We start from the raw sequence: 24,121 nt of genomic DNA, 5'->3' as shown, positions 1-24,121 counted from the left end.
GAATTCGACACCTTGCACAGTTAACTGCGTTATGTTTTTAATGGTTTATTGCTGCATACAGGCAATTGTGACATCTGTTGCATACAGGTTGACAATTTTCTGGAGTGTGCACGCTGTAGGCTACTGATCAAAAATACTACTTTGGTTAAAAACAAAAGATTTTTTGTAGACCTCATTAAGGATCTCTATGTTGTGCTGATTTTGAGATTGTGTCCAAACAAATGTGACAAGAGATAATACTTTCAGCAAAGGAAAGGAAGTAAAATACAGTCTGTGTGTCAACTAACAGGCTTACTGGATCATCACATATAAAGGCACTTTTTAGGAGCTGTTTGCTTTTCGTGTTTTTTTTTCTTCTGTGTGCTTGTAGCCCAAGTGAATGGTGTTTTTCTTCGTATTGCTTTTGTTGAGTGCTTGACAGAGACAAAGACATTATTAGTCCATGTCGTCGTGGTTCTGGGTCGTCTCGTTGATCACCTGAAACAAGGATGTAGAGGACAGAGAAAAGGGCGATGAGCGAAAATGACCGGCAGAAAATGACTTCACTGATTGAAAAAATCACTTGATGTGAATCGTACCTGACCATCCCTGGTCTCAATGGTCTTGATGAGAACCTTCTTGGTTGTTGTGACGTCAAAATGAGGTTTGGAATCCATCATTGTTTCTAAAAAAAAAAAGGAAAATAATGTGTTGTATTATAACCTGGCAATTGAATAACCAATTCCAGGATTTGCATGGTGAACTCCACATGCACAATGTGACCTTTACCTCTCAGGTTTAGGGACGAGAAGTTTGGCAATGGGGTGGAGATTCTGAAAAGGGAAAAAATACATTTCAGCAATCAACATATGTGTCTGTGTTACATGTAAAAACAAATGTCCGTATGCATGTCTGTTGAGGGTACAAGGTAAGTTAAAGGTCATCAAAGGTCACCGGCTCTCCTCTCCTTCCAGCAGCTTCCTGTAGGTGGCAATTTCAATATCCAGGGCCATCTTGACATTAAGGAGATCCTGGTACTCCCGGAGGTGACGGGCCATCTCGTCCTTCATGTTGTGAATGTCGTCCTCCAGACGGCCTATGGTATCCTGGTAACCACCGTTCTCGAGGGAGAAGTTCTCCTCTCGCTCTCTCATCTGGCGCTCCATGGACTCGTTCTGGGAGCAAAGCCAAGAGGGAACAAAATGACACTCAGGAAATTAAAATAACTTGTTAAAGGTGCACTATGTAACTTTGGGTGTCAGAGAATGGATAATTTTTTTAAGTATTTTCTCATAACTGAATAAACAACTTTCCTCACAGGGAAAATTGGACCACTGGAACACTGTTTGACGTTAGAAAGCTACCTGAAAAGTTACTGTTTCACTGTTGTTGTTGTTGTTGTTTACAGCAGCAGGGCCCACGGTTTGGTTTACAAAGATATTCTAGTCTAATGTTTGGTTCCAGGTGCCTCAAAATAATTTAGTTTTGCTTTAAGATGATAGAATTATTCAATGCTAATAATTATATGTAGACTAAATATATTTTGTAAACTAACTGCAGGCTCAGCAAATTTAACAAATCACGCTCCCTTGAAACTGCATAGTGCACCTTTAAATAAAGGGGATTTTTTTATTTTGCTGCAAAAATAAAACATTCTCCCTGGATGATAATCGCCCTGCTGTGTGATTATCCCAACACATGCATCTTATTTTCAGATTTTCTAGTGCCGTGTGAATCCGGCCATATATGAATTGAGAACACTGGCGTTTTCATCATTATCTCGTATGCCACAGTGTAAGCCGAGAGTTGCATACTCACCGTTCCTTTAAGGGCATCCACCTCACAAGTAAGGGCCTGAACTTGGCGTCTAAAGTCGTTGGCCTCTTGCTTGGACACTCTCAAAGCATCACCATTCCTGGCTGCGGCGTCGGTGAGGTCAGCAAACTGGCAAGCACAGAGACAAACACATACAGTAGGAAGGGAAGAAGGAGTGAGTGAGAAATCGCCTGTTCAATCATTGTCACAGGTCGAGGAAGAGAGGAGTGTAAATAATAATGTGGCCAAAAGGGATAAATGCAGACATTACACAAGTCTGGTGGTGGAAGCAGTTTTGAAGCCACAATCCAAAGTTCAAGAAAGAAAGATTCAACTTTACTGCACTGCTTTTGAAGCAGATGATTTAATGCATTTTCAAGGAAATGTATACTTGCACTTTATTGAAACATCACTAGCTTATTTCAGAGCGTATGGGAACACATTATAAATGCAAAGAGTGATTACATGATCACTTTATGTGTAACCTTAGGATACAAACATATAAAGAGTTCTGGGTTATATAAAAGCTGTTGTACCATTTATAATGTTATTTTTGAATGTCTTGAACATATTTTTTTTTTAGAATCACAGCAATATCCAATACAGATTTGCGGAAAAAAATCCTCACCTTGGATTTGTACCATTCTTCGGACTCATGAATGTTTTTGGAGGCCAGGTTTTCATACTGCAGACGCACGTCCCTCAGAGCAGCTGTCAGGTCAGGTTTAGCCATCTCCATGTCCACCTGCACATGCTGCTGCTGATGCATCTGCTGCTGAATTTCCATAATTTCCTGAAATGAAATCCATAGAAGTGGCGTGTACGTATATGCTTGTCATGTTATGCCTACACAGGTGACAGCTGGTGGGCACAGTATTATGAGTGTGCAGAGTCAGACAATTTAAATGAATGTGCAGACCACTGTGTGTAATTCTTCTAAGACTTTCCTGGATGTAATAAAATGACTCTGATACACTGAGCCCTTCTGAATTGGTACTCTGGGTGGATTAATAAATACCACAAATGATTTGGCCCAGTGTGTATTACAGTGCCGTTGGCTTCTTACAACAGTACATGTGCAATGTTTGCAAAGTCATCTTTAGCCGTGAAATAAGGGAAGCTTACCTCATCATGCAGCTTCTTGAGGAAGTTGATTTCATCTTGGAGTGACTCCACCTTCCGTTCCAGGTCCAGTCTGGCGAGGGCAGCGTTGTCCACATCCTGTTTGGTGATATGAATTATGCATTGTTTGTTTGCTGACATTGGAAAAAATTATGCGCTTTCACATGGTGTACAGGCACGCGCACACATTCTGCTGCTAATGCATCTGCTGCTGAAGCTCCATCATTTCCATCACCCACTTACACAATATGACCCGTTATGTATGTGAGGCAAGGTCACAAACACATGCATCAGATAAAAATCGAATGTAGGGATGTGACGAGGGTCATTGCAGACAATGTGTTTGTGTTTTATCGGGTCTTTCATGTGTTGTATACACTGCAGCAGCGCAGTCCTTGACTTCATTACAGGCAGTCCATTTACTCAAGGACTACATTTAAGTACAGTCAGCATGTACTTGGACTTTACTTTCTTTACAGTATACTCCTACTCCACTCTATTTCAGAGGCTACCTAGTAGCATATTAAGCGCATAAAACTGACTTTAATTCATTCTTTATTTCAACAAAATAAGACTCCAAAATGTGTTTTTCGGAATTATGAATACTTTTATACTTCTATTTAAAAATGATTTGTAATGTGCAGTGGAGTATTTTTAGATAAAAGATATTTCTGCTGCAATATGGGGTTTGCCAAATGGAGATTTTCCATCCCTTTATACAGGAATTTGATTTATGCAAGGCTGTAGAACACCCAAAGCATTATTCAAGGAGGTCCTTAATCTCTTTGTTATTACCCAACTGCATTCTTAACCTGAAAATCTCTGCAGGACCTTTTGGACGAAATGTAGTTATTCTACTTTAAGCTCTGTTGTTTACTGCATCTTACCATTTTATAATTTCATATCTTAATTTAAGAATGAAGCCCATTTTCTCTTACGAACAAAAAATACCATATATGTAATTTTTTTATTGTATTCAATACATCCTACCAGATTCTGATTAATTCCACTCTCTCGCCCTCTTTTTTCTCGTACGCACACACACATTCTATGTGGCAACAGGCCGTTGTGCTTTGGCAGGGCGCTGGCAGCCTGGTAACTGAGGTATCAGCAAATGAAGTAGCTTTGCCCCAGCTCTAATGCCACAAACAAAGTGTGCCATTCAGAAGGGTTTTCCCAAACAGGCCTGAGGCTGGAAGAGTGACTGTCTGCCTGACTGAGCGAGAGCCGGGCCCTGCATTTTTGTCTGAGTGCCACAGCGGCCGAACACAGGGACTTCCTTCCTGCCATTCTTTCGGACAAGGTCATGATTGTTCAATGTATTGATGACCTGTGGCATACAACTGTTTATTTTTTTTCCTGTCCCTAACACCCATTTGAAAACTATTTGCACAACTTTTGGTCACTTCATTATTCACCAGAACAACTCCTTGGCGAGTGAGCCAGCCCCGGACGAGACAGCTGGGTTCACATGGTGTCTTGTCTTCTCGCTCTGATAACCACATTTGGGTCCACACACACACACACACACACACACACACACACACACACACACACACACACACACACACACACACACACACACACACACACACACACACACACACACACACACACACACACACACACACACACACACTTTTATTGTGTTTGGGTCCAGCTCATTCAGTGTGACCAGTCAGACTTGAAAAGATCTCCTCTCATTGCAAGCCTGATCAAACTCAACAACCACAACATGGCCTTTTGTTCCAGGCCGGGGTCAGCTCTGCTCCACGGTTATTTGGGATCACAGCTGGAATCTGCTGTTGTGCCATCAGAAGAGAGTGCACTCTCAGTAGCTCATGAGCGACAAATTAGACAAGAGATCACGTAGGAGAGAAAATGTGACAGTCGTGTCACATAGCTGTTAGAAGTGAGAGACAATTAAGGTTTATCTATTCACTTGACATCACGTGTCAATATAAGGCTTTAAACCTTCAATAGGAATAGCAGAGGAGGTGAGGCAGGGAAGGGTTGAGGTGGAGCCATCCCCATCTCCTTCTGTTGAAAACTATATGCCATTCCCTGGTGGCAGAGATTTGTTTACCTGATGAAATGCTATATTATTTTATTAGGTGGTTCATACTGTACCTGTCTGAAGCTCTGCATGTTGCTCTCAGCCTCCTCCTTCTGGGTTATCTCATCCAGCAACCTGCAAAGACAGACAAGAATCACTAATTTTATTTTTTAATCTTCAACCCTAAAATTCAAGGCATGACTCCTCAGCTCTGTCTGCCTTTCTCACCCTTCGTGTTCACGCTTCAGTGAGAGATAAACTTCACTCAGACAGACACAAAGCTGCAGCAGCACTTCAAGTTCAGGGTTTTGCGCAGTGGAATAGGCTACAGCTACAATTATGACACTGTATCGAACCAAGCACACATTGAAGTCCATAACGGAATCATGAGGGGGGCATGCACATACTGAAAAGTGATCTGATTAATTGGCCTAAACAACATAGCTTCACTAAATATATATGAAGTTTTTTTTGGGACGTGCCACGCCTCCTAGCCTACTTCTCTCTCAGCCTGTCGACGTCGTCCGCCAGGTTGTCCCGGTGAACTTCAACGCGGGCCCTCTCGTTGGTGAGCTGGTCGACCTGACGCCTCAGCTCGCGCATCTCGTCCTCGTACAGGTCGCCGACGCGGGACGTGCCTTTGCCCCGCAGCTGCTCCAGCTCCGCCAGCAGGATCTTGTTCTGCTGCTCCAGGAAGCGCACTTTGTCGATGTAGCTGGCGAAGCGGTCGTTGAGCGACTGCATCTGCGCCTTCTCATTGGTGCGGTTCGCGATGAACTCGCTGTTGATGGCGTCGGACAGCGAGAAGTCCAGGTTCTCGGAGGAGAGCCGGGGCATGGCGGCGCTGCTCCGGAGCCGCTGCGTCTTCGTTGCGTAAACGGCAGACGGCGCCGAGGACAGACCGAAGGAGGATACCCGGGATGAGGAGCGCAGCGGGCTGGAGTACTGGCGGCTGGAGGAGTAGGACGTCCTGGCCATGACTCTGTCCCCGCCGAACATCTTCTTGTAAGAAGAATGTGGAGCTGGTGCGAAAGACATCTTGCTTGCTTGTAACTTCTGTAGACGATATAGCTCGGAGCTGCCTATATTTCCCCGACCGCATCAGCAGCAGTAGAGTGCGCCTGGGAGAGGGCGTTTCCCCAAACCCTTACTTATACTCTATGCTTATTGTCTCCTCCTTATGCAAATGGCTCAACCGATGACCTGAGTTGACACCTTGGCTGTCCAATCAGAGAGCAGTAGCACGCCAAAAGGTTGTCTTGTTTTTGAGGTCCATAATTCCTGGATCAAACTGTCCCTGTGCACAATAAAGTAAAGATATATAAAGAGGTTTGTCTTAAACATCACTGTGCACTGTGCTGAAATCACATTTGGGTAATTGCATTGGTTTTCCTCAAAGTAGCCCACAGCACCACGGGAGTGTCATGGGATGCTGATTGGGCTATTGATAGTTATTTTGAGGATTTATTTTGGATGTTTGCCAAATCTGACCACAACCAATAGAAACAAAATTTGACAACTATTTTACTATTTCAGTTCAGTTTAAAATGTATCAGGACTAAAGGATTTGGTGTGCATTTAAATGTGTCACAGAAAAAAGCTATGCCCATGTCAGAGATAATATACATGTAGCATAATTAATTGTTGAGGATTGCTTCTTATTAGCCAAGATATTACTTTAATCAATTTAATTTGAGTCTTGTCTCTAGCTCCACATAAACACACTACACACATATAATCCAAATACATTTTTTTGTACACGGCTTATTTTGGTCACTCTTTTCCAAGTTTATTTTTTGTCAATCCTTTGCAGCATTGTGTCATAAGACTCATGCATGCAGTTTATTGTGCTTAAGTATGTGCAATGCTTGAGTGAGGAAGAGCAGCCTAATGTGGTACAGTGCAAGTGAGCATCTTCCTAATTGTTAAAGGCAGGTTTAAAGAACATCGAGCAAGAGACAGAACTTGTAAACACACAATGACGCGCTCTGAGAAAACAGTGAGGTTGGAAACAAATCAAAGTTGTCCACTACTGTCACCATTTCTCTAAAGCCTTGGAGGGTATGTTTGTATGAGGAGACAAATCTTTCTGTCCAAATGCTCCGTGTGTCAGTCTCTTTCTTCCTCCTGTCTCTACAAACACAGCTGCTGCCGGTGGTGCAGTGCTGCTGACACGTTGAGATTGTGTGATTCTGAAGGGAGACGCAGGGCAGCAGAGCTGAGCCAGTGACACTCTACACCTCTCGGCCACACTGCACTGGTGCACCCGGGTGAACCATGTTCCATACAAAACCTGAAAGATGAGGTCAATGAGGGAGATTTGATTTGGTTTAGTCATGTTTTTTTCGACTTCACAACAGCCTGATTGTACAAATATTTTTGTCACAGAGATTTTCACATTGGTGCCTTGAGGGTTTCGGGTGACTGCAGTGAATTGACGTTGGTGTGTTGCCCCCCAGAGATATGACTGTGCAGGAAAACAATAAAATGCTCAAGTGAGCATAGGCTGGAAAAAAGTTTTAAATGTTAAAATATGGTCTTGCTTCGTCTGAGCAAAATTAAGGACACTTTAAGATTTTCAGTTGTATCCTAATTTTCCTTATCCTCATTTTGTACTAGACAATTTGGTTTCCTCACAGATTTCTAACATTTGAGTAATTTCAGTATAATGCATATTTACTTGCATTGCGTGTAGTACATTTTGTACCAGCAAGTAAGGAGATAATTGGAGCTTTCTTCTTCATCCTCCTCAATCACATCAAGGAATCCAATAAAGTCAAAGCATCAGGAGTGTGTGACGGCACAGCCACTTTGAAGTTATTTTTTGGTACAAATGTGTTTGGCTCAGAGCAGTACAACAATAATCTTGTACACATTGTGGTCACTGGATAGGATGTTTACAAAGTTATTATTATGTATTAATCTATGTTAGTAGCCTTTCACTGGTGCAATTGGATGAGGTGAGGAGCTAAATTTAACAATGCATCATATTTTACGAGCTCATTTTGTGTATAAAGTACAGTAAATAGTGTAATTATCTAACAAATATTGTGTAAAAAGTATATTTTTGATCTGTAAAGTAACAGTTTTAGTATTGGAACTCAAATAAACAAGATAAGGCACAATAGCTAAAGAAGAAAAATCAGATATTGTACAAATGCACCAATGCCAGTGATGCTAAAGGGCCGACACAGGGTCTCCAGAGTTAGTAAACAGTGGAACCCTAAACTGTGGATGGAAATTCACATGATCAACACTCACTTAGTGGAAGGGGGGCTGTTAAAATTCCTGCTCCCAGGCCCATTATGAGGCAGCCCGGGCCGTGTTGGCCACAGAGACAGACAGAGGCTGCCGGGATTGTCCCAAACAGAACAGGGATTGTGTAATGCTGATCTGTCACCTAACTGCACGACAGAATGCAGACAGTAGGCCGTAATTATTGTTTGTATACCGGGGTTTGCCAGTGCCACAGTTTGGGCCAAATAGCTCCCATTCTATTGGGTATGTTTTCGAAATTTATCGTTCAGGTCCTTTTATGTTTTATTGCTGAGATTCCCGCTTCTCTCCAAAGCAACAGCACTGTAGGGGGAACTCATTAAAAAAGATTGTGTTCAACAGGACAAGAAGAGGAATACATTAAGTCAACATTAGTCAGAGTCACTCGGCCTCTAATGGGACAGGGCAACAGATAAGTTAGATATTATTTCTGACTATCATGCTATAAGACCGCAGGAGCTGGCCAGCAAAAAGACATCCTTTGTTACTTCTCCCATGATGGTGAATCACCGACCTGACGCCCAGTAGCCATAGCAATAGTCCCAAACATTATTCCCCAGAGTTGAAACAAAGACATAAGCAGATTTAGGGGTCTGCATTGTTCAAGGAGATTAACTCTCAAAATAAATTAACGATTTATTTTATTAACAAAGTTGCAGAAATGAGTGTTAGTGTGAAGTTCAGCTTCTTTTTGGGTCATCACATAGCGCAGTTGGTTGGGGGAGTGCTGCTGCACATTGTGTTTGTTATGCCTCAGTGAGTGCATGGAGATCAGACAGAAGTAGATTTGTTTGTGAGGAAGAAAAGCAGTAAATCCATGCAGGGGGGCCCCAGTGAGCTTTTGTGTGGTCTGTTTGTGATGGTAGATATAGTGGTGGATATAACTTGGCACATTTACTTCATTAGTGCTTTTACTTTTAAAATATTGTCCTTTTTACTGTACTATGTTTATCCTTAAAATGGAGTTAATAGATGTTTTATTTTCATATTAAGATTATACATAAAAAAACACGTGATAATATTATCCAATAAGTATTAAAGCCACTACGAGTAACTTTGTCCGTTGGCGTCCCCTTTGGACAAAAGCGGTAGTATTTTTACGACGCCAGCTGTCGCAAAGCTGTTTTCTAGCACGTGCCCTCCGTGCGAGAGTCAAATGAATAGGACGCAATATAGTGCATGTCCGTGTATTGAAAGTGTGAGGGCACCGGACCATACGGATATGTGACCATATAGCCTGCATGCGCAAACCGAAAATCGGACTGGGTGTGCGACCAGACCAACTGCAGTAATAAATACTATATAAAAACGTATTTCTTTTCACTGATGGTCTCGTTTGCTGTTAAAGGTAATTTATGATTATCAGAGGAAACATGAGGCTGTTTAAAAGATATTTCAATGTTACTCGTAGCTGCTTTAAAGACTAAAGCAGTGGCCCTCAACATTGATGACTTGCAACAAAAAGCAGTGTGTAGTTGGGACCTTTAGTCATACAGTCATATGAAAAAGTTTGGAAACCCCTCTCAGCCGGCATTATAATTGACTCTGCTTTCACACAAAAAAGATAAAAGTGGAATGTCTTTAATTTACCAGGAACAGCTAAGTACTGGGATGTTTTCCAAACAAAGATTTTTTGAAAAGCAGTATTTAGTTTTATGAAATAAAATAAAATGTGAAAAACTGGCTGTGCAAAAATATGGGAACCCTTGTGGTCTTGCTGATTTTAATGCATGTAACAGCATGTAAAACTGAGGACTTTAAACACAAAATTGGTTGGATTATGTTGTTAAGCCTTGAACCTCATATAAAGGTCTGTTTAATCATGATAAAAGGTATTTTAGGTGCCTAAATGCAAGTTCCACTTCTCTTTGACTCTCTGCAGAAGTGAGACAGAATGCGATCATCACAACAGCTCCCAAAAGATCTTAAAAACAAAGATTATTCATTGTCATGGTTTAGGGGAAGGCTACAAGAAGCTTTCCCAAAGGTTTCAATTGTCAATTTCTACTGTAAGGAACGTTGTCAGGGAATGGAAGGACACAGGCACAGTTGCAGTTAAACCCAGGTCTAGCAGACCAAGAAAAGTACAAGAGCGGCATATGCGGCGGATTGTGAGAATAGTTGCACACAACCCAAAGATCACCTCCAAAGACCAGCAAGAACATCTGGCTGCAGATTGTGTATCTGTACATGGTTCTACAATTCAGTGCAATTTGCACCAAAACATCTGTATGGCCGGGTGATGAGAAGGAAGCCCTTTCTGCGCCCACGCCACAGATACAGTTGCATGGAGTTTGCAAAAGCTCATTTAGACAAGCCAGCTTCATATTGGAAGAAAATGCTTTGGACTGATGAGACAAAAATTAAGTTATTTGGTCTTTATAAAAAGCAGATGTTTTGGTGCAAATTGTGCTGAATTGTTGAACGATGTACAGATACACAATCTGCAGCCAGATGTTCTTGCAGGTATTTGGAGGTGATCTGTGGGTTGTGTGCAACCATTCTCACAATCCTCCACCTATGCCGCTCCTGTTTTTTTCTTGGTCTGCCATGCCTGGGTTTAACTGCCACTATGCCTGTGTCCTTCCATTTCCTGACAACGTTCCCTACAGTCGAAATTGACAATTGAAACCTTTGGGAAAGCTTCTTGTAGCCTTCCCCTAAACCATGACAATGAACAATCTTTGTTTTTCAGATCTTTTGGGAGCTGTTTTGATGATCCCATTCTGTCTCACTTCAGCAGAGAGTCAAAGAGAAGTGCAACTTGCATTTAGGCACCTAAAATACATTTTCTCATGATTAAACAGACATTTCTATGAGGTTCAAGGCTTAACAACATAATCCAACCAACTTTGTGTTTAAAGTTATCAGTTGTACATGTTGTTACAGGCATTAAAATCAACAAAACCACAAGGGTTCCTATATTTTTGCACAGCCAGTTTTTCACATTTTATTTTATTTCATACAACCAAATACTGCTTTTCAAAAAATCTTTGTTTGGAAAACATCCCAGTACTTAGCTGTTCCTAGTAAATTAAAGACATACCACTTTTATATTTTTTTTTGTGAAAGCAGAATCAATTATAATGCCGACTGAGAGGGGTTCCCAAACTTTTTCATATGACTGTATGTCTATGAGTTGTTAGCAGCACCACCAAAGACACATTTGCCCTAAAAACATCTCACATGCTTTCCTTTAAATAATGTTTTCAGGCCCAAAGACAACTGAAAACAAACACAAGTCCACTTAATAAATACAAATGTAATATTTTCCTATTTTCTGCCCCATTTATCATCTCACAGCCACTCTAATGAATTTCTGCAGAATAAGTAAATTTGATACATTAAGTACATTTTGCTGATTATAACCCTTTACTTTTACTAAGCAGGATTTTGAATCCAGGACTTCTACTTTGTTAATTGTATTAACTTTTTCTTAGGAACATTTTATCCAGTGCCTGTAAGTGAGTTTTTCTTAAACATACTCAAAACTTAAGCTCCAGCTTTTCTGCCCGCAGTCAGCAAAATGAACAGAGTAACGATGGGTGTTCATTTTGGGGAATGGAGCTTCCACCAGATACCTTTCAGCCATAGTAACAACAGAGGAATCTAACTGCAGGGGCTATTTTCCCAAATCTCCATGGTAACTGACAAAACCCTTGGAAACTTTCCAAAACGGTCATTTTGCAAAGACCTCTCTTTCACTGTCTAGCTCTCTTTGTCTCCTCTCTTTCTCTTTCTTTGTGTGTGTTTGCAGGGAGTGATTGGGTCAGGGGCAGGGAGGGGAAACCGGCAAAAAATAACTTCCCAACGTTTTTGCCTCTGTCATTAGCATTAAACCATCAGGTATAATAAACCGTAATTTGGTCAGACTTAAAGCCTCTGGTGGCCCATATTCATAGCCAGTCTTTCAGGGACCATCACATCACAAGTGTCACTTGCATATGCGTGACTGCATAAGGGGACATCAACCAGACTGACAGCTGCAGATGACACTCACCCTTTATCTTCTGTACACTCACCTGGATGAGAGTGAGACAAACCCCTTCAACCTTGAAGAGAGTAAAATAACTTACAACTATAATACTTATTCAAACCTCACCATGGCTACATTGGAGTAAATCAGATGATGAAAGAAACCCACTATCAGTCAGGGCTGGGTTGATGAGGCTTGGCACTCTGTTTTTCTTCAGTTCAAAGAATAAACTGAATATTGTATAGTTATTCAGAATTCCCATGCTTCCTTCAGTTAAAACCTTAAATGGTCCAGAGGCAAGGCAATTATCATTATTATGGTTATTTTCAGCAGTTTGTATGTGTGTACAAATGTAGATTCAAATGAATGAATGAATGCTGTTGAAATAAAATGCTCTGAAGGCCTTCAATGTGTTTTTGTCCAGCTGTAAATGAGTTTGTATACACATTTAAAATATGTATTGAATATTGACTGTATATAGGCTACAGAGCTGCATTAACCGATGCATCGTTTCCACCCAGTAGAGCGGGTCGGGTCGGCGCGGCTCAGCTCGCTTTTAGAATCTTGTGGTGTTTCCACCGCCGACCCTACCCTTACTGGTAGGGCGGAGTCTAGGCTGGACTGTGATAGACGCCAGAATATGGGTCAAACTATCGGGCTGTGGAACAACTGTGGTCAAGCCAGCGGTCTCTCGTTTTAGCTTGGTCAAACCAGCCGCTTCTGTATTTATTCCCCCAGTGCTTACGCCGGTAAATGCACAGAGACGGCTCGGTGCAAGCCGACAGAGACAGTGAGCATCGAACATCGTTGCCGTCCTGCAGCCAGCCAGCCAGCCAGCCATTTTCTCAGACGGTTCTTTAGCACTGTTTGATAAATTACTGAAAGAAACTGACAAGCTAGCTGTCTAAAACAAAGTCTTAGTATTACAAGCCCTTCTAATCAGTTGGGCAACCGCTTACTGCAGATGTAAAAATTAAATTTCGACTCATGAAAACTGATGAACAGATAGGCCTATCTTAATTTAATTATTGATAAAAGTAATTCCTATTTGACTAGTAAGAAAAGTGATAACAGATAATTACGATTCAATTTCCACATGTTAAGAAAAGGACTGTGACTAGTGGAAATGTAATTTCGCAGTTCAAATATGAACAATTGCATTTTCCCTATGTCTGACATATCAACTAACCATTTCAGATATGTGAGCGTCATATCAATAAACCATCACAAAGCCATTGGTTTTCTTGTGAGAATTACATCATGGATATGTTTGGCTTGAAATCCCAAAACCCAATTGTTTGTCTACAATTGCCATTACCGCTTCTGAAATTTTGGGATTATTTTTTATTTAAACTTTTGCCGTTTAGTAATCTTTCAGAGAAACTTCTGTGACCAGCATGTATAGGCCTACATATGGGCTACTGAAGAACCAGACGTTTCCCCTTAAAAACACTTACCGTTGTTCCTTCGGTATTTAAGTAAAGACTCTTTGAACTGTCTTTGATTGCAACAACGGTTTACAGTCCTGCATGTAGCTGGCACACCGCTATCTTTGTCTTTTGTCTGACACTTTTTTTTTATTGATTCAGGGAACGGAATATTTTTTCAAACTTCTAGACAATGGTACATCTTTTCAACAACTTTCTTGCTGTTTCCTAAACCGAGTAAAGCAAGCTTCTTGTAAGTATGACAAATAAAACACAAGCAAGATAAAAATATATATTTAATTGAATATTGAATAATTTTACAGACAAAAAATATATTTTGTCAGAAGCTGCCTTATAATGAATTTGGTAATAATAAAAATAAATATTTTTAATATAATACTTTTTTCAAGTTCACATTTGACATACAGTCGTCGCTTTGATAAAACCCAGAGCGGTGCTTCAGAGAGGTGCTTCAGAGAAACAACACAAGCACAGTATCCACAATAGGAGTAGTAGTAATCAGCAATCACTGAATATGTGCTGCACATCCTGGAAGAACCCAAACAAGCAATAAGATAAAATATAACAAGCTATAAAATCTGCTTACCTTGGTAGACACAATTATTTCTCTGATGTAGTCTATTGCATTACATTCAATAAGAAACTGATGATTTGTGGTAATTGTAATCATACATAACAGTCATTTACAGTCTGGAGCATTCAGTCAGCAGAAGAAACTACTTCATAATTTCTAATATTGTTATGCTCCATTTTTGTCTTTCTGATTTAGCTGTGCGATGGAGCTTAAAAAGACAGCACTGAGGTCAATCCGTGTAAACGTTCTTTCTTTGACCACAATCAAACATAAATATCAGAGGCAAAACTATCTTCAATCTCTGCATGCTTGTAAATCTGGTCGGACTTTTAGAAAAGTCTTATTGTGATTATCTGATGAAACGCAAAACAATTCTTGCTGCGTTACAAAAAAAATAATCATAGCCGATATACATCAATTAACAGCACACCCAGGACCAGCGTGTGTGAATATTTTTTGTGAAAAATAATGCTCCGATTCTATAGTATTGGACAGAACTGGGTACACCTCACACGAAGTGTCTCCAGGGAGTCTTGTGCTTGCAGTGCATTCCCTCCTCCAGTAGATGTCCTTCTTGCATCCAACACAGCTGAGGACTCCCCCTCAGGGTGAACTTTTCTGTCTTGTATTTTAAACTCAACTGATGTAAACGATGACAAACTACCATTTTTACTTGCCCACGTTTTAGAAGTGTCAATCGTTGGTGACACCTTGACACCTCTCCCCCGGGCACTGCCTGTGTCTTTCTTCCCACTTTTGAGACTTGAATCATCCAAGAAGGGGTCTGAATCGCTTCCATGTGGCATGTTGTAGTAGGTGCACTGCGGCGTTTGAGGTTTCGCCATCTCCTCAAGCTCTGACGAGGATATGGCTGCAAGCAGATTGTGATCAGTTTTATAATGAGGCGGGGAGTCCATAGAATTGCTGTCCTGACCTGTATCTATAGATGTGCTATCTGCATCGCCATACATCCCCTGGGAGACTGGAGGAGACTTTCTGATTAGGTGATTTTCCTTGAGCAACCATCTGCCTTTGTCGATCAAAACCCCATCAGTTTCATCATTTTCAGAGTCTTTTTCTGAGATTAAGGACATGGACTGTTTTGCTTCTGCTATGGTAGCTTCGGTGTCTGCCTTTTGTGAGCTTCCAGCACTGAAGTAAGACAGATCCTCTCCTGAGGCTTTGGTGGAGTCATGAGAAGAGAAACTTCCCCCACTTTTCGAATTTGACTTTTGCACGACTTCTGAATTACCTGCGAAGGACAGTTTGGAGTTAGCTCCCTCCACAGTTGTTCTCCCATTTGGGATATTAGATTTACGTCTGCAGACTGGGAAAGGTTTATCGGAATACTCTTCACCACTCTCTGTGACGACATCTACAGAGTCCAGAGATTTATATCCACCACTCTCCGATGATTCTGGCCTGTAATCAGACAATTCTGAGGTGCTCGGGCTTGGCAGACACTTCAAGCCATACGAAGTATCCTTCCTACTTTTTGGCATATCAGTTAGTTTTGTTTGTACAACGCAAGCGTTATCTGGCTCTATCCGGATGTTCCCCTGTTTGTCGTATGTGAATATAAGTGAAGAGGACTGTAGGGCAAGGTTAACAAAGTCAAGTAGTTCCTGCGATATTTCCACTGGATGTGGTAGACTGCTGCTTCTTTCCTCTTTGTGCACCTCATCCTCATCTGTTTCAAACTCTTTAGCGGTATCTGTCCCATTACCTTTATCATCTTCACACTGACCCTCAGATGAACATTTGCTTAGTGATTCTGTATTACGTTCTGCTGCCTCAGTACCTACAGCTTCTTCTTCTTCACAGCTATTCTGCTGCTGCAAGTACAAGGCCTCTTCTGGTACGTTTTCACCGTCTGCGTCATCTGTAACATTATCTCCCTCAAACTCCCCATTCGATTCTTGCTCTAACTCCTTATTACTTTCATGTTCATCACTTTCCCTCTCCTCTTCTTCAAGCATTTGCCCTGTTTTTGTGTTTTCTTCAAAGTCTGTCTCCTCTGTTTTACCCAACTCATGACACTTTTCTTCCTCCTCTGTATTCTGGTCAGCTTCCTCATCCTCATCTGTAATCACCCTTTCCTCTATATTTATGACCTCACCATCACCACTTTCCTCCTCTTGTTCTCTCTCATCCTCCTCCTCATTATTTCCCTCACTCACCACCTCGGTTCCGTCGTCTGACTCATCTTTCTCCTCAGAAACATCTCCTTTGTCCTCCTCCATTTCCTCTTCTTTGTCCTTCTCCTCAATAACCACCTTCATTTCCTTTGCCTCGTTTTCCTTAATAAGCTCCAGACCTTCATCTGCTTCATCCTCTGCTTCCTCCTCTTCATCCTTAGCCAAATCATCTGCTTCTTCCACTTCCTCCTCTTCTTCAATAACACTTTCTACTTCCTCTCCTTCGTCTATCGCCTCAATATCCTGATCTGTGTCTTCTTCTAACTCTACCACTTGGTTCTCCTCAGTTCCGCCTTTGTCCTCCTTTTCTTCTTCGTCTGCCTCCTCATCAACCTCATCCCGCCCTTCCTCTTCCTCCTCTGTCTCCCCAACACACTCTCTCTCATCTGTTTCCTCAACACTACCATCCTCGCTTGCATCTTGATCATTATCATCCACAAGTCCCTCCTCTGTCTCCTCCACCACTTCTTTCTCTTCATCTTCCAATTTCTCCCCCTCTTCCTCCTCATCCACTTCGTCTGTGCCTCCCTCTACTTTTAGAACAGATTCCTCATTCTCCCCTCTTCCTTTTTCTGCTTCCCTTTCCTCCTGCCCCTTGTCATCCATTTTTTCTTCTGACACTTCCTCTTCTGCCTCTTCCTCCCTTTTAGTCTCTTCATGATCATCGTCATTTATTTCTTTTTTATCTCCATCCTCTTTGTCACTCACCCCCTCCCAATCCTCTTTTACTTCGTGCACTACTTCCTCTTCTTCCTTTTCATTTCCTTTGTCATTTAAGCACTCGTCTCTACCGTTCAGTGATATTTTTGATCCTTTTACATCATTGCTTGTATCCCCAGCTTCCTCAGGTTCTTGTTCTGACTCAGTCATCTTATCAGTAGTATCAGCCTCCGGTGGTTGTTTAATCTCATCATTGCATTCTTCAACAAATTTTTCCACATCTTCATCGGAGTCCGACTGGTGTCTTTCATTTTCTACAAAAGTGCTCTCCTCTACAGGGTAAAAACTGTTAGCTTGATTGAATGTTGAACAAATCTGTTCTCTGATCTCTTGTGGCATATTCAGTTCCTCCATTAGCTCGTCAATACCCAAATGATGATCCTCAAATACCTCACTGGTTTCAGAGGCAGCCCCTTCAGAAGCAACATCCAGGGCAAATTCTGTTTCTGAGATTTTGGGGGACAGTGGCTCACTTTCAAGCCTTTCCCTCAAAACCTGGAAATCCCTCCAGCGTTCTCTAAACTGAGAAGACACACTGCTACGCAGATCCCTTAGACTTGCCCTCTGCTCTTCCCTGCCGCCAGTAGCAGACATTTTCTGCAGGGATTCCACCATCAGCATGGCCTCAGAAGGGCATCTTGATTGGTTGCCCTCTTCGAGGGCAGATCCTGATACATTATCTCGCAGAGTCATCACTGATAAGAATGACATTAAGGCTTTACATGACGAGCCAAACACTGAAGCTACTTGTGATGGGAAATCAGGGAGGCTGTTGGACTTTGAAAGATTGGATGTTGTGTTGGTGCTGGATGCTCCACTGATGCACTGAATCGATGAACACAGTTTCTGCAGGACAGGTTTTATATTCGCTCTGGGGCTTAAAATGTTGGAAGTTGATGAAGATGGTTCATTGTCAGATGGACCGATCGCTTCTACAGATTTGTGTGACCTCAGTCTGTTCTCATTGTGTACAGGATCCACTCTGACACTCGGCATTGAAGAACATAAACCTCTCATATATAGGTCATTGTGCTGCAGATATGGTACGGGTAGACAAAAGGAAGATGATTGCTTCAAAGCATCGCTAGGCGATGAGTAATATTCATCAAGATTACTTTGGCATTCCTTATTTTCATCTGATTCAGAATCACCGCCTATTTTAAACACAACCTTTGGCCGAGACTCTGATTCATCTGCGATGGCCTCCGCAGTGTATTCCACTGGGTCTGGGTTGACTTTCTCTAACCAGTTCTCAACATATTGGTGGATTTCAGAGGGTGAAGGATTGACAGAGGGCACTGAAAAACTCTCATACGACCCTAAAGACTTTTTAGCTGAGTATGTATTGATTTCAGTATTGGATTTAGATTTGCTAATTGTCTTTCTCGCTGGCAAAAGAGACTTTTTGGGTTGTAAAATGTCTAACATGTTCTTCTTCATTTGAGGCCTTTCAGTTGAAGTATTTACATTATGGCCATTATATTTAGTAGATGCTTTGTTTATATTTTGTCTCTTAGGTTGGATCTTTTTCACATTTTCAGTGGTAACTAGTATGGATTTATCTGTCCTGGATATATTTTCATCCTTACTTGCCTTCTTACGTTGAGGCATTTCTGATCCTTTACTCTTTTGATGACTTTTGTCACTCTCTGATGAACTTAAATTCTTTTTTCCCGTGCTGCTGCTGATCTTATCTTCAGATGAATGTTTGCTATTGTAGGGGCTTAATATGCTTTCCTTTTTATCTGATCCGCTTGAACTCTTCTGATTCCTAGCAGGTATACTCATCTTTTTCTTCTCACTTTTAGGAGTTTTGTCTTTTTTTACTCTCTCCTGCATTGTAGCAGTTTGAGCCTCAAGCTCAGTCACTGAAGACAGATTGTTCATAATGTCATGTGTCGAGGCTATGGGCTCTGATGACAATGATAATATCTCATCTGTCTGTCTTTGGGGGGAGTCAGTCTTGGGTGGCTGCCAGCCAGCATCTATGTCACAGTCATTGCTGGATGATGGCGAGCCTGAGTCAGTGGACGGTTTGCTGTCCGGTGCTGGGGTGGAACCATTCGAAGGTACACCATCTGCGTTATATTCCTCATTTGCAAAATAGTTGTCGTAACAGCCTTGACTCTCAAAAATATGCATCACAGTCTCTGTAACTTCCATCCCGTTATTTTGTATCTGAAGGACTTCAGCTACACCTGACGACCTGATGGAGGAGTGGGAGCCTTTGTTGCTCGCATCTGCAGATGCTGTTTTCCTAGGTTTTGGGATTGGCCTGTTGCTGCTGCTGCTATGTTGGAGAACACCGTATCCCTCAGTTGTCTCGCCATCAGCCGTCCTCTCCGTATAGGAATAATGTCCCAGGGTGCTCTCTTGAACTCCTGACTCTGTCAAAGTCTTAACGCTTTCAACAGATGCTCTCTCAACATGTCGAGGACCTGGTGTAGGAATACGTTTGAAACCTGTCTTTGATTTTGTTGAGGCCGTGGAAGTGTAGCCGTTGTATTCTTGCTTGTCATTAAAACAGATACCCTTTCCAGCTCCAGCAGGATTGTTCTCCTCTTTTGTTTCATTTTCACTGATGCTGGAAGAGTCTTTGGCAACAATGTTGTTTGAGTCAGGTGAGCTGTTGTCAGATTCAGAGATCGAGGAACATACTGTCCTCTTGCTAAGGCTTGAGCGGCTGAGTGTGGTAGTCCAGTGGAGCATTTCCTCCTCTTTAATGGTCAGATGAACTTTCATCTCTACTGTCATGCTGCCGTCTTGATTCACACGGAAAGACTTTTCAATGTCATCTTCCTGAGGTAAAATGGAAGTATGACGCTCATCGTCACCCCTCCTGGTTGCGGGTGCCTCAAGGGATGATTGACCATGGTTGACCTCTGTTTCAAATGATCCATTGTGGTGATGCAGATGGCCATTCATGCTTTCATTTTGAGACTTTTTTATCTGGTTGACCATATATCTCTCAGATGATAAGGAAAAATTCCTCGAGCCTCTTCCACTTGAGAAAGATTTGTTGTTCTCTTTGGTTGGAGGTGTTTGTTGAAAATGCAGGTATTTGGGAAAGAGATAGGGAGAGAAAAAAGAAAATATTTAAGTACATTTAAGCATCATGGCATATTGATATTGGGTTGGTTGGAATATTCAAAGGAATTGTTTGATATTTGAGTAAGTCCTCTTATTTGCTTTCAATTCGAGAGACATTTATACCATTTTCGTATGTCTGGTAAAAAATAAAGCTACAGCCAGCCGATTATTTTAGTTTAGCAAGAGGAAAACCTGGAAAGGCTGGCACTTTTCTAATGTAAGACAAAATCCAAGCCTAGTGCCCAGCTGACCAGACATCCAGTGAAGAATTGGGGAAATTATTTTTCTGGGCCAAGAAAACTTCCAGCTCATAAACGCCCATAAAAGCACTAAATCCGGAATATGTGTGGTCTTTGTGGGGGTAAAATGAAAAATATCTAGCATATAATTTAATACCTTTGGACGGAGCAAGGCTAGAAGTCTTCCCTCTTTTTAAGTCTTTGTGCTAAGCTTAATTAACTGTTTCTTGGCTGTAGTGAAATAATTGTTTTTAAAAAGATATAGCAAATACTTTATATCAATCTTTAGACTTCATTGTCTCTTTGTGTTCTTAGCATCTTACATTTCTTACTGCTATCTGCTATCCCAGATAATTAAAGGTATTTCAAGTTTTACAGCAGCGCTGATTAACACTTACGAGCTCTTGGCTGCAACAAAGATGGTTCCACGTTCTCCATGTACATCACTTGTGCCATTTGGCCAGCTCTGTGAAAACTGTAGTTTCCTAATTTGAATGGCTCGTTGCCCGCTGCTACAACAACACCAGAGCACATGATAAGTGCTGCTAGACCATCAACCTAAAAGAAGAGCAGAAACACTATTAAAAAACGAGTTAGTTGATGCACCATATTGTCATACATAAAACCAACTGTCATGACCTTTAACAGAACTGTGTTCCTGGTAATGGACAAGTTGATAGAGGGATTACAGAGAACTCGCTAGGGGCTAGATTTTTTATAGCACCTTTAAGCACTGCTTGAAATAACATCATTTGTAAAGTAGGATTAAAAGACTGATACAGTCTCTCCTAAATTAAAATCTAAAAACTAAGGCTGTCAAATTAACGAGTTAATGTAATTGAATTAATCACAGAAAAAATTACGCGTTAAAAAAATGTATGCAGATTAATCGCACTTCTATAGTGCCCTTTGACCCGGTGCAGAAGGGCTGCGATGAAAGCACAGCTGCACACCTGTAGTAAAGAAAGAAGCCGGGAAAGGGGCCGAGGGCTCTATGGATGTGTTATGGGATGCTTTGAGCAAATAAGCAAGAAGGTAGGATGACATCTTATGTTATTCTCCGCAGTGTCTATGCATTATTGATTTGGTGGGTGCCTTTTTAACAATATAGGTTCAAAACTATCAGTAAGCCTATCTCTCAATCTTCCTTCGTGTGTCTCACTTTTGTTTGCTAGCTGCCTTGTCTCCCGCATAAACAGACCTCATGTCACTCTTCCTAGCCTATGCCTGCCTTTTATCCTCTTTTGTGTTTGTGTGTGTGTGTGTGTGTGTGTGTGTGTGTGTGTGTGTGTGTGTGTGTGTGTGTGTGTGTGTGTGTGTGTGTGTCAATATTTTTGGCTATGAGTAGGACAATGGTGAATGAGTCGGCATAAGCTATATGCACCTGTGGCAGTGCAGCCCTGTCTGTTGTGGGAGACAGTCGTCATTTAGCCTGCTTGTTTTTTTGTGGTTTTAAGTAGAAAATTCTAGCCTGGCACCGCCCGCCTACATACTTCTGCTCAATTTTCATCTCCCTTCAGTAGTCAGTCTGGGTCTGCGGTATATTCTTAGGTTTTCTGCCAGATTTTTGGCGGTCCAATCAGCGAACAGTTAAATAGTTTTAAACTTCAACGGACATCCGCCTTCAAGTGAGTTAACGTTTGTCAATTGAGCGATTCCAGACCTTCTGTACAAATGAAATTAAGTATGATGGTCTGGTAGGACCAGGCTAAGAAAATTCGGCCCCAGTTCCTAATTTTATTTCCTGTAGAAACCTGTCTTAGGGGAGGAGACAGACGTTAAGAGAGTTAGAAGGAGATAGAGGGAGAGAGAGAGAGAGCGAAACAAACGGTAGGCTATACAGCTGTTTATAAGCAGGCATGAAAGTGTCATGTAAGTATGCGATTAATTTACATTAATTAATCACAGAGCCTGTAATTAATTAGATTAATTATTTTAATCGCTTGACAGCCCTACTAAAAACTGTTTTACAAATCATGATGGCCAGTGGTTGTTCATACTTCATACATCCCGTGATATTCCTTTCTTTTTGGATGTTTTTTCTGTTAAAAGCTAATATTAAATCCACTTAAGCTCTGTCAGAAATGCACCAATTCCACAACAATAACAACTGTGTGTCTTTTGATGCCTTTTTAAATCCTGATGCTTTTAAAGACCTCGAAAAACAAAACTGAAAGCTCTCGAACTTTTAAGTTAGTTGACCTTTTTTTCTGCTGCTGTGTTCAAGTTCAAGAATGTACTGCCAAACTTCATCAAGTCAAGATATGGTGTACAGGCGCTACACTGATGTGTGTTTGTGTCTGTATGCAAGTTCAGACACAAACACAGACAGTTTTCTATAGCCTTCTGACTATCCTGTTCGTGTGACCCAGATATACCTTTGTTTAATATAGCCTTAAGTATCCTTACTGTAGGTAGAATGTGTATTCAGAGACAACAACAGATTCACAAAGCACGGTCCTAATTGAAAAGACAGTTTACTAGTTTAAAATACATTTACAAGTTCTAATGGGAGCATGGGTTCCCTCAACCATATGTTCCCTCAGTCCTGTGTTCCCTCTGATGAATAAAATAAATAATTTCCACAGTTTTTTGAGCGTTTAAAAAAATAAAGTAGCTGAGAGAAATTATCCTAAATAACAACAACAAGTTGATCAATTATTATCAAATGTATGACAAGTATCCCTCAGCCGAATGCAGTTCCTCTAAGTTCATGCAGTCACCATTTGCCTTTTCCCAACGTTTATGCTAAGCTAAGCTGACCAGCTTCTTCCTCCAGCTCCATGTTGGACCTACAGATATGAGAGTGAGGGTCTCGATCTTAAGGACCTTAAGGATCTTAAGAACGTTACTGATTACAAACTTCATACAGACCATAACAGTCAACAACCATTACAAAAATAAGAAGCTTGAAATATGTTCAGGTGTTCAACCATTCTCCATATCAGTTTGCCGTAATACTTACTCTTCTGCCATCTGTAGTGTAGAGTTTCAGCACTGGGAACTGCAGGATCTGGGAAAGGTAATCCAGTAGAGCTTCAAATGTTGGCGCTGTTCTTCTCTGCAAAACTATAGTGCGTTTAACACTGGGATCCCTGTTCTTGATGACCTCGAGCCTCTTTGGTGTCCGTACTGACACTCTTGCAGTCACCTTTGCTGGCCTGTTGGGTACGTCATTTCTTCTGCTAACCTGGGGTCCTTGACGCCTTCGTCGCACTGCGCTGGAGGCTCTGGTGGTATTCCATGGTACCTGCCGCCTGTTAACCTCATCAAGTTTCATCGGCTTCACCCGTTTCTGATCAGAACACAAATATGATCCCCCGTCATGTAAGTCTTCCAAAGTTTTGACCAGGTGGGTCCCGCGAGGTGTGGTAATGGTCCTAACTCCAAATGGCAGAGGCACTTTCTTTGACAGAGCATCCAGTAAAGCGTCAAATGTCTTGAAGGTGCGGACATTGATGACCATGCGATGCCCACTGAATTGATAGTCACCGCTTTTGTAGAAACATACTCTTTTGGGACCTGAGGGATCAGAGATTGGCTGGAAGGGTCGGGAGGGTAACGTCTGCCCACTGCCCTCCGAGGACAATTCCTGGGCATGGGGCTCCTGGATGGGTGTGTTGCTCAT

At 41.6% G+C, this 24,121-nt stretch overlaps 2 protein-coding genes across 2 annotated transcripts; both read right to left on the bottom strand.

Annotated features, from left to right (window-relative positions):
* On the bottom strand, nucleotides 1-6,082 carry LOC307255951 (vimentin-like). Its single transcript, XM_080034782.1, has 9 exons — nucleotides 5,472-6,082; nucleotides 5,047-5,107; nucleotides 2,920-3,015; nucleotides 2,423-2,587; nucleotides 1,798-1,923; nucleotides 934-1,154; nucleotides 769-812; nucleotides 579-664; nucleotides 1-477 (listed from the first exon to the last, which is right to left on the bottom strand). The coding sequence occupies exons 1-9, from the start codon at nucleotides 6,008-6,010 to the stop codon at nucleotides 436-438; spliced, it is 1,380 nt and encodes a 459-aa protein (XP_079890908.1). The 5' UTR covers nucleotides 6,011-6,082; the 3' UTR covers nucleotides 1-435.
* An 8,643-nt stretch (nucleotides 6,083-14,725) lies between these two features.
* LOC307255437 (uncharacterized protein) lies at nucleotides 14,726-24,121 on the bottom strand (the record flags this gene model as incomplete). Its single annotated transcript, XM_080034119.1, has 4 exons — nucleotides 14,726-16,863; nucleotides 16,969-20,190; nucleotides 20,892-21,051; nucleotides 23,459-24,121. The coding sequence occupies 4 exons, from the start codon at nucleotides 24,119-24,121 to the stop codon at nucleotides 14,726-14,728; spliced, it is 6,183 nt and encodes a 2,060-aa protein (XP_079890245.1).

Source organism: Ammodytes marinus (assembly GCF_949987685.1).
Source record: "Ammodytes marinus genome assembly, chromosome: 9".
NCBI classification, from domain to species: Eukaryota; Metazoa; Chordata; class Actinopteri; order Uranoscopiformes; family Ammodytidae; genus Ammodytes; species Ammodytes marinus.
The sequence above is the reverse complement of the archived record's forward strand: the minus strand, read 5'-3'. Positions and strand labels throughout refer to the sequence as shown.